At 42.6% G+C, this 15519-nt stretch overlaps 1 protein-coding gene across 1 annotated transcript in view; it reads left to right on the forward strand.

The window, feature by feature from the left end:
- RORB (RAR related orphan receptor B) overlaps positions 1–15519 on the forward strand; it is a 129885-nt gene that overhangs the window by 26005 nt on the left and 88361 nt on the right. Inside the window, exons 3-4 of the mRNA XM_078677807.1 lie at positions 4344–4485; positions 6841–7242. Coding sequence (XP_078533933.1) covers positions 4344–4485; positions 6841–7242 — 544 coding nt within the window. The remainder of the gene's footprint in view (positions 1–4343; positions 4486–6840; positions 7243–15519) is intronic.

Consider the following 15519-nt stretch of genomic DNA (forward strand, 5'->3'; position numbering starts at 1 on the left):
GCAAATCTCTGATTCTGAGAGTTTGCCTTTACAATAACCACTCTTCTGACTCTTAGACACTTCAACAGAGTTTCGTCAATCCAGCGTGATGCCTAAGATTCGGCCTTCCATTCTTGTGTTTGACTTTATTGGTCCTCACAGAGATTTTTCAATCTTAGCCACGGTGGAATTAAGAAGGCTGGGTCAGGTGAAGAAAATTGAGGGCTGTGTTTCATAACATCCATAGATATTGATGTATATATGAGATTGGTCCTGTAAGATCCTGTATTATATAAACTTCATAATACTTGATGAACTTGATAACAGTATAGGGTTCCCAACAAATCAAGAATACAATGACCAGTTATGTAAAGCACAGTTTTAATGGAAAACCTGGTGTTAACCTGTAGTATCAAAGCAGCAGGCTTTCCCCCAACAAATGCCTATAAACTATTTCATTAATGTGAGAAATTGGCATGTTGGTATTCAAGCAACAGTCACAGTACCCTTCAGGGTGGATCACAAAATTCGCTAAATTTAGCCTGTGCTTGACCCTTTGGTAGCTGGCACAAAAGCAGTCAGGCTTAACTTAGTAAAAGCTAGTACCTAAAGATCAAAGCACCAACCGCGGATATCTAGTCACGTGAGACCGGGTCAAAAGAAAAAAATATGACAGACTGCAATGAAGCCGGGGTTATATCGAAGAATTCGATTGGCCCGATAGGTGCTTACATTCGGCCTCAGAAGAAATTTCCGAGAACATGTTCTGAGAAGGTAAAGTTCTACGGTACTGTGCTCCTGGTGGTGCTCGAGGAGGGAGCATCCTCCTCAGGGAGCCGCTGTTCAAAGCCTCTGTGAATATTTTTACGTTCGTGCTTAGGGCCTTATTAAGACTTTGGTAGTGCAGGAGCGGGACCGCCCGCTCCCACACGGCCAAACCAATGTAGGAACAGCCCGCCAGATCAGGAGTTTTCTCCTGTCTGGCGGGTGGTTCTGTGGCGTTCCAAGGGCGGTGTCTATGAAATAGGCATCACAATGGGAACATCAAAGGCAGTAAGTGCCTGCATGGCATGGACTGCTGCCGTGCAGGTACTGATGTACATGCAGGCGGGGGCACATGTTGTGCCCCCCTGTGTGCATCCACAGGGCATAAGGCACCAGGGCTTTGTCTCCTCACCACCACACTTTTCATGGCAGTCACTCCACCATGAAAAGTGTGGCTGTGAGGAAACTCGTAATATGCCACAGCCACACAAAGCATATTGTAGCCTCAAGACCGCCACACAACCGCTAGGGAACAGCGTTTGTGGCATACGCAGTGGTTCCATGGCAGGCTGACTGCCCTAGTCGTAATTGGCCGGTCAGGAGACTGCCATTGTGTGTCTGGCTGTTTGTGGGCTGCAACACTCATGATAAGCCCCTTACTCTCATTTTAGGAGGTCAAAAATCCCCAGTGGGATTAGGCAGGAGGCTGTAGCTGAGAAAAGTACCAGGAGGCCAGAGACCCCTTTAGTGAAGGGCTACTGAGCAGGATTTGCTGCTAGGAGAACAATGTATAGGGATCACCATGGGTGGATATTTGGGCAGGTTAGTCCATGTCTTCCCTCGGCATTCAGAGCAGTTTTTAGCCACAAATCTTCAAAGTCAAAAGTTTTGGAGTTTGGCTATGTGGTCAAATTTAACAGTACGTTCAAGGGTCCAGGACTCGAGAGAACCACTTGGGGGTTCAGGGCTTACCCAGGCTGAGTCCCGGTGAGGGTTCATGATAGTCAGAGCCTGTTATATCCCTGTTGCTCTGAGCAGAAGGCCAGCAACGTGGAGTCACTCTGGTGGTCCTGGGCTCAAGTGATGAGCAGGGCTCAAGCATCAAGGCCGCCCCCAAGGGTTCAGGGCAGGCCTCTGAGGGTTCAAGGCAGGCTCCAGGCAGCAAATCAGTCCTTCCAGGTGCAGCAAAGCAGTCTTGTAAAGTACATAGCAGGCCACAGCAGCAGGTAGCCCTCTGAGAGTCCTTCCCCTGGTTCAGAAAGAGAACTGGAGAGTGGGTCTTGGGGTTTTATACCTGCCGCCTCCTTTAAAGTAGACGTTTTCCTTTGAATTGATTGGAATTTCCTGACTCCCCTGCCCTGCCTCCAAGCTCGCTGCAAGGACAATGCAGTGGTGACAAGTCCTTTGTGTGAAGGCAGGGCACTGTCTATTCAGTTGCAATTGGGGCTGCGCCCAGCTCCACTCCCCATAACAGAAGTTGATGGCCCATTCAGGCACATAAATCCGTTTATTGTGCTACTTTCTGGGCCGCCTACCTTAGGGATTACCTATATGGTATAAAAGCGGGGTTTGAGGCTTGGCAAATGGGTTATATTGCCAAGTTGAATTAGCAGTTTAAAACATCAATAATGCTGCAGTGGCAGGCCTGGGGTGTGTTTTAAGGTGCTACTTAAATGAGTGGCACAATAAGTGCTGCAGGCCCACTAGTAGCATTTAAAATGGTTTAGCACTCTTCAAAGGACTCAAAAGTAAATTAAATATACCATTTAGGTGTAAGCCAATGTTGCCATGTTAAGGAGGGTGAGAACAAGCACTTTAGCACAGGTTAGCAGTGGTAAAGTGCACAGAGTCCTAGGCCAACAAAAATGAATTTCAGTAAAAAAAATGGAGGGGAAAAGGGCAAAAGGTTTAGGGGAAGCCCGCCCTAAGGCTTTCAGGTATAACACGCAGCATCAAAACAACCTTAATAAATAGTTATCTTTTATACGGATACAATCAAATGCCTCCGGTCTTCTCACTGCTCTTCTTGGAGACTCAAGCAGCAGATCGATGGGGAAGATAGCCCTTTATATCCCTGTCTTCTTAGGTCTATGCAAAATTCCAGTCCCTCTGGCCTGCTGAGTCCTTCTTCAAGATGCCCTTTTTCTCCATGTAAAATCCGATTTTTCTCCCTCCTTCTTGCTGAGGGTTACAGACAAGAGTCCCAATTTCTTCAGATGCTGGATGCCTCATGGTTAGTCCTACATTTTCCAGACTGCTAGAAAGTTCACAGCAGACCAGGCTACAGATAGCAGTGGGAGGTAAACTCAATCACTCTCTCCATCCAGAAACACAGCACAGTAGAGTCCACTGAGCAGCTCATTCTTCAACCAGATGCCCTTACTGCCCTTTAAGTCCCTAGGACTAGGAGAGGCGAGTAGGCCTGACACTTAAGAAAAGCTTTCAAAGCTTAGTTACGTGGGCGAGCAAGATTCAAGGTCTAATTCCTTCCTCATTTCCTTATTGAATGCTCAACTTGATGAATCCAGACTGCTCACAATAAGCACTGTTGTTTGTCAGTTTTCAAAGTTCGTTGGGAGTGTGGAGCACACACATACAGATGGGGCAGCAGGCATGTGTGTATGTGTTAGTATGTGAGGTTAGAGAAACCTAGACATATCGTCCACATGCTGGTAGGTATTACCAACCAACCCTTCCCCTTGTTGTGCACCCTGACCTACGGCTTAGGTTTGTAACTGCATGGCAGGCTATTAACGGCTGTTAATGCCCTGGTAGAGGGCATTAATCATTGTAAACAACCTGAACATTAGCACTCGTTTGTTTATGCAACATTGGCTGAGAAGATTGGATTATCAGAATTAATTGAAGAAATATTCAGATACAATATCCTGAAAAAAAGACACCATTCCAATTTAAAACGTAATAAATATGTCTCTACTTAAGAGTAACTGGTAAAGCAAAGGAAGTACACACAGTCACACAAGAACTGAGAACATTTCTTAGAGGATAAGGAATCCAGGGCTGGGACACCGTTGTCTGGGGGGTGGGTGGGGGCGGGGGTGGGACAAGGTCATCACTGATGAGGAGAAACCGTAGAACAAATGTGTTTTAAAAGCATCATTATCAGAACAGGCTGAAGTAGTGAGGTTGACACAGAAATGGAAGAAATATTTCCTGAGCACAAACTCTCTGCCAAAACTAGAGCTTCGTTTTAAACAACAATGCACATCTTCCTTAATTTCCCCCAGTTGAACCTTCATCCAGCGCCTAGAGACAGATGATATTTTTAGAGCAACTTGAAATGTTCCGGATGTGATTATTATTTTCATTCGTCGCTTCAAGTTAAGTACCATTAAACTGAAACATTCGATCCAAATGTGACATGATGACACATTCGTTTAGTTATCTTAAACAAAATGCAAAAAAATAGTATTTGCATTTCTAGTCAAAGCAATATAAGGCAATGTCTTCCAACGTCGACAGGACATTGCAAAACAGAATGTGCCAGCAATCATTGAATAAAAAATGACACATTGTGTTTATGCAACTAGTCCTCCATATTCATTTTTGATATGTCCTCTCTCGCTCTCTCTCCCCAGGGATTCTTCAGGAGGAGTCAACAGAATAATGCCTCCTACTCCTGCCCCCGGCAGAGAAACTGTTTAATTGACAGAACGAACAGGAACCGTTGCCAACACTGCCGACTGCAGAAGTGTCTTGCCTTGGGAATGTCTCGAGATGGTAAGGTGTACACGGCCCCTCGTCAAGGGCGCCGAGGAGCGCACTCCGAGCCGCCTGCTGCCTAGGAAAAAACATAACTGCGCCATGACTAATTTCACAGCAAAAATGTGTATGTGTGTTAAACTCTTCGCAGCGTGATTGAAAGTTAAACCATGCTAAACAGCCAAGCAGCAAAATAAATCTAATGCTGCCTTTGGAAAGCTCTGAAGCCAACGAGAGTCTGTGTCTGGGTATTTCGGGCAGATGCAAAAAGCCACGACACTAAACCCTGCAAACACGGGGGCTGCGACTACTGAATGGATTTTTGGTTTGTTTGAAACTCATTTTGTGAGTCGGAAAAACATTTCTGATGCCCCAAATTAGTTTAAAGACCCACATTAAATCAGAATTAGAAAGGGGTGTTTCTTCCTAATTGCGGTTTGGTATTGTATTTATTAATGGTTTGCTACCGGAAGTTCGGGGGCAAACTATTGCTCAGTTAAAATAGTGGTGGTAACTGTTTTGCAAAAAGAAAGGTGCATCCTTGGGACACCTTTCCCTTTTTGAATGGTGTTGGGAGCTTCGGGGAGTAGGCAGTTAGTTGTCCAACAGACCACTGCCTGTTACCCTTCTACTTATCCTAAACAAGGCTTGCTTGAAAAATGGTCTCCCATTAAGGAGTATAAACACTGGGATGGTTGCCTGCTGTTCCTTCCTTAGCAGCAGTAAGTGTCTGTAGCCCATCGTAGTGGGTCGCAAATAGTGACCTGCCTAATTTATAATCATTAGGCAGCTCTTTCAGTAACACCCCACAGCTGGACATTTTGTAGTGGCACGTAACACAAAGGTGCATCGCAAAATTGTGCAGTTTGCAATCACTTTTTGCCATTAGTATTTTGATGCATCGATCATTCCTCCTCTTCAACCAAAAAGGACCCCAGTTCCTGAACAGCCCCATCCCTTAATGAACAGAGTGGTAAGCATTCATTTCGAGATCTAGTCAGGCTGGCAACATTCAGAAAAAGATTATCCTGCACCTCAGGACAAAGTATTTTCCATACCTTTAGCAGTCTTTATTTTTTTAATATTATGGTACGCTAGGGCATTTTTATTTGCAAAGTGCACATCAGTGATAAGAACATGGGGCCCTATGTACAAAATTTTGGGATTGCGAATTCCCATGTGGGATTCTTACTGAATCGCAATTTAGAAACCACAATTCCTAATGTACAAAAGCTTACACCTCTTAAGTAGCAATTCCTAATGAATCGCAAATCACCCTTTCTCATGAATATTAACGATGTAGGTCGCTGTTTGCGACCCATTAGGAATTGAAGCCATCACAGGGATGGTGGCCTTCTGGGATCACAGACCACTATGTCTGTGATTGATTTTTCATAAATCAATCTCTTTTTTTTTAAATGCAGCTTGTTATTCTTAAAGGAAAACGGGATGTGTCCCCCCCCCAAAAAAAACTTTAGTTTAATTTTTTAAGAGTAGGCAGTGCTCCAAGGGACCACTACATGATATTCAAAAATATTTGTGTTAACATTCACAAAGGGACCTTTGACCAGCTCCTTTGACCTTCTTTGAGGTGTCACTAAAATATAAATGTTTTGTGACTGTAATTTAGTCGCAAAACATTCATGCATCCCACTGCGATTCTGTATTTGGAAGGAACGCCATAAGCATGCCTCTTCCAAATCCTGAATCGCTAAACCAAATTGTTATTGGGTAGCAAGTTACTGAATCGCAATCTGGTACATGTAAATTAGAAATAGCTTTTTTGTGGTCACAAATGGGCCACATTTTCCCATTTCCAACTGCAATTCTTTTGTACATGCTCCCCATGGTGCCCAACATTGGCAAGTGGCCTCAAACATTGATGTCAAATGGTGCTCTTTGTCAGGTTTTCATTACTCAGGACAAACAGTATGAGCATTTTTCATTTATTTATTGATAGTTGTTAGCTCATGGTGTAGTTTTAAAAAGTAGTGACCATGACAGCCTGATCATAGTTTCAAATATTCATAATATGCTGCTGGAAGGTGGTGGTGGTGGGGGGGGGGGGGTGCCTTGTCACTCCCTATTCTGAGCACGTGTTGGAGTAATTTTTTGGAATGATGTGAGATACCTCGACTTAACATATGGCCCTTAGGCATCACAGGTGCTTCAACACTTATAAAGAAAAATATCTAAAACTGCTTTAGTATTATTCTTTTTTCATGTTTGGAAATGTGCACAGAGCTCTTACTGTATTACTAAAACAGCACTAACGTGATCTATAATCTAATTTATAACCATGTCAAGTGCATTTTCTAAAAACTATCAATGTAAATTATTACTTTATTAATTAAAAATAATTTTCCCCTTCAGCTGTAAAATTTGGAAGGATGTCCAAAAAGCAAAGAGACAGCCTCTACGCAGAAGTGCAGAAGCACCAGCAACGGTTGCAGGAGCAGCGGCAACAGCAGACGGGCGAAGCCGAGGCGCTTGCCAGGGTGTACAGCAGCAGCATCACCAACGGCTTGAGCAACCTCAACAGCGAAACGGGGGCCACCTACTCCAATGGGCATGTCATTGACCTGCCCAAGTCTGAGGGCTACTACAGTGTGGATTCCTCGCAGCCTTCACCAGATCAGTCTGGAATAGACTTGACTGGGCTCAAACAGATAAAACAGGAACCAATCTATGACCTTACGTCTGTACCGAACTTATTTACCTATAGTTCCTTCAATAATGGACAATTAGCAGCTGGAATAAGCATGACGGAAATAGGTAAGTGTGACACATACTGTACCCTCTGACTGTGGAGCGCACTTAAGTTAGATGGTCTATAATGAGAAGCATTGTATTTCAAAGTCAATCCTACCCACTCATTTGAACATTGAGGGGTTTATTTTTGATGTGATCTGGAGTGTACTGTACATTGATCCTGGCCCCAAGGAATGGAAGAGCATTCACCTATGAACATGTTATTGTAGTCTGAGTACTGTGAATATTAGGCGATGTACTCTGAACAATATTGTGTGCAGGAGTCAATTTAGATTATGGACCTGATACATCAAAGTTTTACTATTCAGTGTCTATGGGGAAGTGTATTGATACACAAGAGCCTAGATTACAGAACCAGAATGTAATAGAGTGTGGCAACAAAAAGATAAGTGGTACAACAGTAAACTGCGGAGTGTGGAATTGTATTTTATACATTACATGATACATATTTACAAAGTGTTATATTTACATTGTCAGTCATAGTGAGAGGAAGTGAATCGCCAGAATCACACACTTTGTTTTGCCCAGTGCTACAAATGGGATTTGAACCTATGTTACCAGGCTCGAAAGCCAGGAAATCTGCCACTGGAATACAGATGCTTTTATTATAAGTGAAATGCTTGATGCAGTACTAGGGAACCTAGAAATTTAGAAACCACAGGGTGTTGTATAATTGTGGAGCAATATTACCTACCACATGAGTGCAAAGATTTACCCTTAAGAATGGAGAATTAGCTTGGAAAATTGGTGTTTCTGCACTGATTTTCACATGTTTTTCACATCCCAGGGCATTTTTTCACATACGTAGTCCTCCAGGTTTTAGTTGAGGAAATATATCTTTGTTAAACTCAAAGGGTACAGTTCTGCACAGCTCAGAATCACAATTTGATTGGAAATTTCCCATCTGTCCAAATTGTGAATACTGAGGTACTCCCAATGACGACCATACAGTCTGATTTCAGTTCCATTTCTTTCTCACAGGTTTTGGGCTAAAGATTTAGCAGTTCTAATGGCCCTCAATTCATCAACATTCAATGTTCATACTGTAGGTTAGAGCTGCCAGGCTAGTTCGGTAGGCATTTCATTGTAACAAGGCCAGCATTCTAAATGGCCAATATAAGAAAATATGCCCATCATATAGTAATAGTGTATGCATTGTTGGAAATGGAAAACAGAAAAATGTGTAAGTGGACTGAGTCTATAAGGATCTAAGAGGTTGATGCACATGTATCATTCAAAGAACTGTTCTTGTAAGTGAAGACATTCACATTGAAAGGAAACATTTTATGGTTCATGAACAGTGCCTAGAAATGGTAGGCAATAAAGTGTGAGCACTAATTTGCTTGCTTTCTGACGTGGCCATGGGAGGTATGCGGTGTGTTCTTAGGGTAATTCAGCATTTATGTTAGAATTTCTCTTTAAAGTGTGCTGAAGGCAGGGGCGTAACAAAGGCCCCCGCAGTCCCTGCGGTGCTTTAGGCCCCCAAGCTCGAGGGGCCCCCTCAGCACAATACTCCAGCCGGAGGACTCCTGATTGAATCCGGAGGTGGCCCCTCCACGCACCCTCTCACGTTTCGTTGTGCCACTGGCTGATGGTTGCACCAGTGGATAGAGTAGAAAAAAGAATATATTTAGAGTACTTAAGAAGTACTTCAGGAAGACCCTCACCTCTTCAGTCCTTCCACCGTTCCTTTGCAGTCCATGTAGCAGAATAGCAGGTCCACAGCTCAAACTGATTTCGTATTTCCCTAAACTAATTTCCCACTAATCCTGTTTGGCTTCCAGAGTGGCATGCTGCCCCCAAGGGAGGCGGTTCAGCACCTTGTCTGGGATGGCGGGCACTATATAAATGCAAACCCTTCCCTCTTCCATCCCTCCATTATCCTTTTCTATCCAAATAACAGACTAACATGTCCACCGTTCAAATTTCACATTTTCCCAGACTAATTTACCACTAATCCTTTTAAGGTTCCGGAGTAGCGTGCTACTCACCTAAAATCACTTCACAATCTCATCAGGGGTGGCAACCGCTATATAAATGCAAACCATTTCCCTCTTCTCTTCCTCCACTATCCTCAATCCAAATAACAGACTAACATATCCACCGATCAAATTAATGTAATATTTCACTATACTAATTTCATCAATTAATCCTTTATACGTTCCGGAGTAGTGTGATGCTCGCCGAAAAAGCACTTTGATGCCTAGTCAGGGGTAATAAGCACTATATAAATGCAATTACAATACAATCTGTGGATGTAAACCTTGATGTAAGGCGATTTGGTTTCATTGACAGAGCAGAAGTGAGATCCGGGACTGATTAGGAGTCACTAAAGCGCACTATGTTATTTGGTGTACACAACTGAGATAAAAAGTGCTGCCCTACATATGCACACTGAAAGGATATACTCCATCTAGTGTAGGAACCATCATCTAGCACTTGGTTCTGCATGTTCAGAAAGTGAGTCACGTTTACTCAATTGTTCTACATGTTCAGAATTAGGTTATGTTTATGTCTGCATTTCAATCCTACTCCATATTCCACTGAACAATCCTGATTTGTTTCATAATTGAAATTCAGTCCACGTTCTCCAAATATTTTGTCACGTTCTTGGAAGTTAAGCGAGTGAACAACTGAAAATGATAATATTTGATGATCCAAAATCTTTTTCCATGAGTAGCTTTGTCTTACTCCTACCGTAGGTGTGACCTGCTCCTTGTCATCCAAGAGCAAGACATGCTTGCACACGGACTTGTTTTACAAAGCTTTTTCCCTTGGGTAAGCACGTCTACTCCTTGAAATTCACATCGAAATAGCACCTCAGTAGTGGGTTGAGAATCAGGCAAGACAATAAAGAGTAAATATACCTAACAGAAAGACATGCATGCACACAAAAAAAGGTTTGTGGACAAGATGTGCAGTTACAGAGCTGTCACATGCGTAATGGTTAGTAAGAGTGCAGAAAAGTTACCTTTAGCTGGTCTGGGCTGGGCTGGCTTTATAATACAGGAGACAGGAACAAGCCCCTGCAGACAGGGGGACACAGATCTGTTTGTAAACACATTCTATCCATCCCGCTTCGAGAACACAGCTCACCCTTTTCTAGCAGACTCAAACATGATTATCAGCAGCAGAGAAAAACCCTCCTATATTCGTTGTCCAGACTGCAGTGCTGGACAGTGTCACGAGTGTCTCTAAATAGCTGCATCTAAAACCTGCAAGTTTAGTCAAAGTAATTGGTAAAACGTGCTATATAATGGCACTTTGTCTGAAAACTTTCTTTAGGGACAACCAGCATCTCCTCAAACCCCACGCGACAGGGTCAATTTTGTTTCCTACTCTTGCTCACACAGTGAAATGTAAGGCTGGTACTAAAACATTTTCGATGGCTGCTTTACTCCCCCCACTTCCCTTGAAATGCGAATATGTAAATATTACCTAGGAACGGAAACAATCACTTTCAGCAAGCAAGCGTTGTGGAATAATAAATATGAATGCATTTGGTGAAAACGCAAGTATATAGAAGAGATACGGAAAACATATGTTTCTTGCATGCCATATCTGAAAGATAAGATAAACTAAAATGGTACCGTCGGGGTAAGAGAAATTATTTCTGACCATCTCCCAATCTCTTCAACTTCACCTTGTATATATGCACTGCACCACTATCACTGTGCACCAAATGTCACCATATCTTTCGTTGCTTCAATTTTTGAGTCTTACTTTGACAGTCCTGTAAATACTTGTAAATACACATGAGCGCAACCATTATTTGATTAATTCTACTTTTTAATAATTTCTCTTACCCAGACAGAACCATTGTAGTTTTTCTTATACATACCCAGGTTCTGAGTGACACAGGGTCAGCCTATTGTGGTTATTCTATATCTGAAAGATAAACAGAGATATTGTCAAGGAGTTTTTGTTACTGACACTGCCATTTGTAATGCACTGTCACAACATATATCTGGATCAGCAGATGATTCACTTGGGTAAATATTTTTTCAGTGTCAACAAATCACAAAAAGTTGTAAGAGACCATGTGGAACTCCTGGCTCACCGAGATGGTGCACACAAGAATTTTTTTCTTTCTTCTTTCAGCATGGTTGAAATTTGCTTTTATCAGGAGTGGGCATCGTAATAATGCAGAGCTCTTAACAATAATTCTTATGTTTTAATTAGCATATGTCCAATTAATATTCTGTTTGCTTTACTCAGCTAGCAGCGCGGGCATATTCAGCACAGAGACACCTTTGAATTCTGCCATGCCGTTATGCTACTTTCCCATTCAGCATTACTTTCATAGATACTAGACCGCAATCTTACACCTGATAAATTGAAAACAGTGTTAATGCCAGCCTTAAATATTGTTCCAAATTGCATCTCATGATGTGGCTGTCACCATAATGATTTTGTGGTTTAGGGTCACCAATATTGCCTTATGACAACCTCCTGTCTCTGGCAAAACAGGTATCAGTCCATAAAGTCCATATCAGCGTTTGTGGACTAAAACTCCACCCGGCCAGCATTGCTTTCTTCGAGTATGTGCAACAGGAAAAAAAAACTGTTTTGATGAATGGCAACAGTGTTACACGCCCCAAGATTCACAGGTTTAGATATCTGCTTTGGTAACACAGTTATCCGTATTATTACGATATTTAAACAAATACCAGAACTGAAAAACTAAGCACATGTGTTTCTCATTCGCAATTGCACACAGGTTCAGCACAACCTTTTACAATGCTAAATACTGATTAACTGTAATTGAACATAAAAGTAACGTGACCAGTAATGCGTTCCAGTTTCTGAATAGATATATGGCTGAATTGAATTAAGTGTTTGTAAGGCGTGACCATGGACTGTCCTCTCTTGGCATTTATATATCTCATGGTTATAACTGGGTTGGTAGCTTTCGACATTTCACAGATCTAACCATATTTTTTCTTTGATTCCGTTAGACGACGCTTCTGACTTCCTGTTTTTGACTGTGCGCATATTTCGTTTTTGCTCTGGGCACTTTACCACTGCTGACCAGTGCTAAAGTACATATGCTGTCTGTCTAAATTGTGTTGGTGATTGGTTTATCCACGGTTGGCATATTTTTTTATGTACTAATAAGTCCTTAGTAATAAAGTGCACCAGGTGTGACCAGGACCTGTAAATCAAATGCTACTAGTGGGACTGCAGCACTGATTGTGCCACCCACATGAGTAACCCATCTAGCATATCTCATTCCTGCCACTGCATTGTCTGTGAGTGCAGTTTTAAACTACCATTTCGACCTGGCATGTGCACCCACTTGCCAGGCCCAAATCTTCCCTTTTACTGCATGTACGTCACTCCTGAGATAGGCCTAAGGCATCCCCATGGGCGGGTGCAGTGTATTTGAAAGGTAGGACATGTACTAGTGTGTTTTACATGTCCTAATAGTGAAATACTGTTAATTTAGTTTTTCACTGCTGCAAGGACTATCTCTTCCGTAGGGTAACGTGGGTATTGCCTTGAAGTATCTTTTAAGTGTAATTTACTATTGGGAGCAGGTAGAGATTTGGAGTTCGGGGTCTCTGAACTCACAATTAAAAAATGCATCTTTTGGTGCACTTGGTTTTTCAATTACATGTTAGAAAATGCCACTTTTTAGAAAGTGGGCCTTTTCTTGCTTAACCCTCTGCCTGTCAGTAGAATACACATCTAGGTAAGTTGACAGTTGGGCTCTTGTGCATTCACTCCAGACAGTCACACACATGGAACTGAGGTATGCCTTGGATGTCCTGATGGGCCATCACCAGGCTGACGGCTTTCCTGAGCTAGTGTGGTGGGAGGAGTTGTCACTGACAAATGAATAGGGTGTGCGTGTTTTTACACAAAGCCATCTTAACACCATTGTAGTGTGTCCGGATCCAGGTCAGGGAAAGGCAGGGTCTTGTGCATTACAAAGTTTTACCTTTCAAGTTTGCTTACTTCAAAGGCAGAAAGGGGTATAAGTATTGGACCTCCAGCACCCCAAAACCAGAACACATCTGGGTTGAAGACAGTCTGCGAGGTATTAGAACTGAATGCTGTAGGGCGGACTGCCACCCTACCTGTTACTCCGTTGTGCTGGCCTCCTGTTTGCTGCTTCTGTCCTGGAAGTGGAAGGATTGGACTTGGCTTTTTGTATCCTGCTTCCAAGGTTCTCCAAGGGCTTGTGTGTGCTTGCCTCCTGTTAAGAAGTCTCAGGGTCATCAAAGACTTCACCTACCAGTGCCTGGGCTCTTCTGCTGAGAGTCTTGACTTGCCAAATGGTGCTAAATCCAGTTCCTGGGTGCTTGGAAGTAGAATCTGGCGATTTTCAGGAGAAAATCCATTCAACGAATTCCAGCCCCTGTTTTATTGACGCATCGATGCACAAGATCGATGCATCGCCACTGCCTGCCCTGAAACGTGGCTCCTGATTGGTTCATCGACCATGGCTTTCACCGCAAGCCCCAGCTCACTGTTGCAGTACATCAGAAAAATAGATTCTGCGTGAGTCCCGAGCACCGGCTCACCGATGACCGTGGCACCCTCTAAGACACAACACCTGTTTTTGGCTGGAAAATCGATGCAGTGTCTGCTTCGCTAGTGTCTCAACGACACTGCGTGACTGGATTTTCAATGCATCGTCTCTCAACACAGATTCTTCATCAACTCTGCTCCGCAGTAAGGAACCGAGGCCGCATGTCCAGAAACTGAGGCATCACCTCCCCATCCATTAAGGTACTGAAACACCACCTCCTGTCACAGTAAGGAACTGAAACATCACCTCCCCTGCCTGGCAGTAAGAAACCCACGCATCACCTCCCCTGACCTTAAGGAACGACATACCACCTTCTCTGTGCAGTAAGGTACCAATGCTTCACTTTGCTTTTCCGGCGCCTCAGATCCTCTGCGTCTTGAACCGTCTTTAATTTTTGATGCATCTAAGGTACCTTAAACTAAAACTAATGCATCCATTGATTTTTATGGAATAAACTTGCTTAATCTTTTAAAAGTGATATTTTGACTTGTGTATGTTGCATTTTTGTCGTTTTGGTCTTGTTTTATTCAGATAAATATTGGCTACTTTTAGGTCAAGCATTTTAGTCCTCTTGTTTATACTTTAGTATATACTTATATGTGTATGTACTTTGTGGGCTCTGGATATCAGCCCTAGGACTTGTCTGCTTCCACTTAGGTACTTTTTTTCTGTTCAACTGCCTCTATTTAACTGTCTTGATAGAAAACGACCAGCGATATAGTTTATCCACATTCTTCCTGGAATTATGAATCTCAAACGTTGTGTAGGAATCATGAGCGGAAGCCTAGAAGGTGTGAAGGCTTGCATTTTTTGAAAATCATTTTCTTAAGGGTCAAAACTCATTATGATGTTGCTATTTCAAATAGCTTTGGAGGGCTGACAGTAAAGTACAGTTCTCATTATGTGCCCTGAGCCCGAATCACAACGATATATTTAAATATTATGTACTTGGAGCCTGAGTCACAAAATATTAGAAGTGCCTAAATTAAATTTAAGCATGTAAAAAATGCGGAACTCAGCATTCGAATCTGTCAGATGAATTGGAAAGCTGCGTTCGCATGCTTTCTATAGCTTATGACTGTGGAAATTCAGCGAAAGGTAAAGCTTTTTCTCCAATTGTGCTAGTAGGACCATTGTGTCTTAATTTAGCTGTTTTAAGACCGTTACTCTATGCAGTCCCCAACTTTCTGGCTCCACCTTTTCCATGTAAGGCATTCGTTTGCTTTTTCCATTGTTAACTCCCAAGCCTCGCCCATTAATTAATGTATAATTATTATTATTATTATTATTAAAACTTATATAGCGCACAGCTACCCTGAGGCATCCCGGCGCTATGACAATAACTCTTATGAAACCAAAGCTTCACCAGGGCCGGCTCGTGTCCCTCACTGAATGCATATGTACCTCGAGGTACTCCAATATGTCCTCCCCATTCTACAAATGTAAAATATTTTTTTCATATAATGTTACAATCACATATCTCACCATTTAATTCTTTTCTGTCGTCACTTTCTTTCCCTTTTATTTATGTCTTAGGCATGTGACTTATAAAAAGGGGCATGGCAGTTAAAAACAAGGCCTCGACGATGCGCATGAGGTGCTAAAATTATGTATTTCTTCTGCTGTTTACGCATGTCCCTACGTAATCAGACATCGACAGCACATCAATATCAGACCCTGTTCAGTGCTGTGTGGCCACCTCGTGGGTTGTCATGGCTATTGCATTCCGAATTTCGTTGCAT

Source organism: Lissotriton helveticus, chromosome 2_1, assembly GCF_964261635.1.
Source record: "Lissotriton helveticus chromosome 2_1, aLisHel1.1, whole genome shotgun sequence".
Classification (NCBI taxonomy): Eukaryota; Metazoa; Chordata; class Amphibia; order Caudata; family Salamandridae; genus Lissotriton; species Lissotriton helveticus.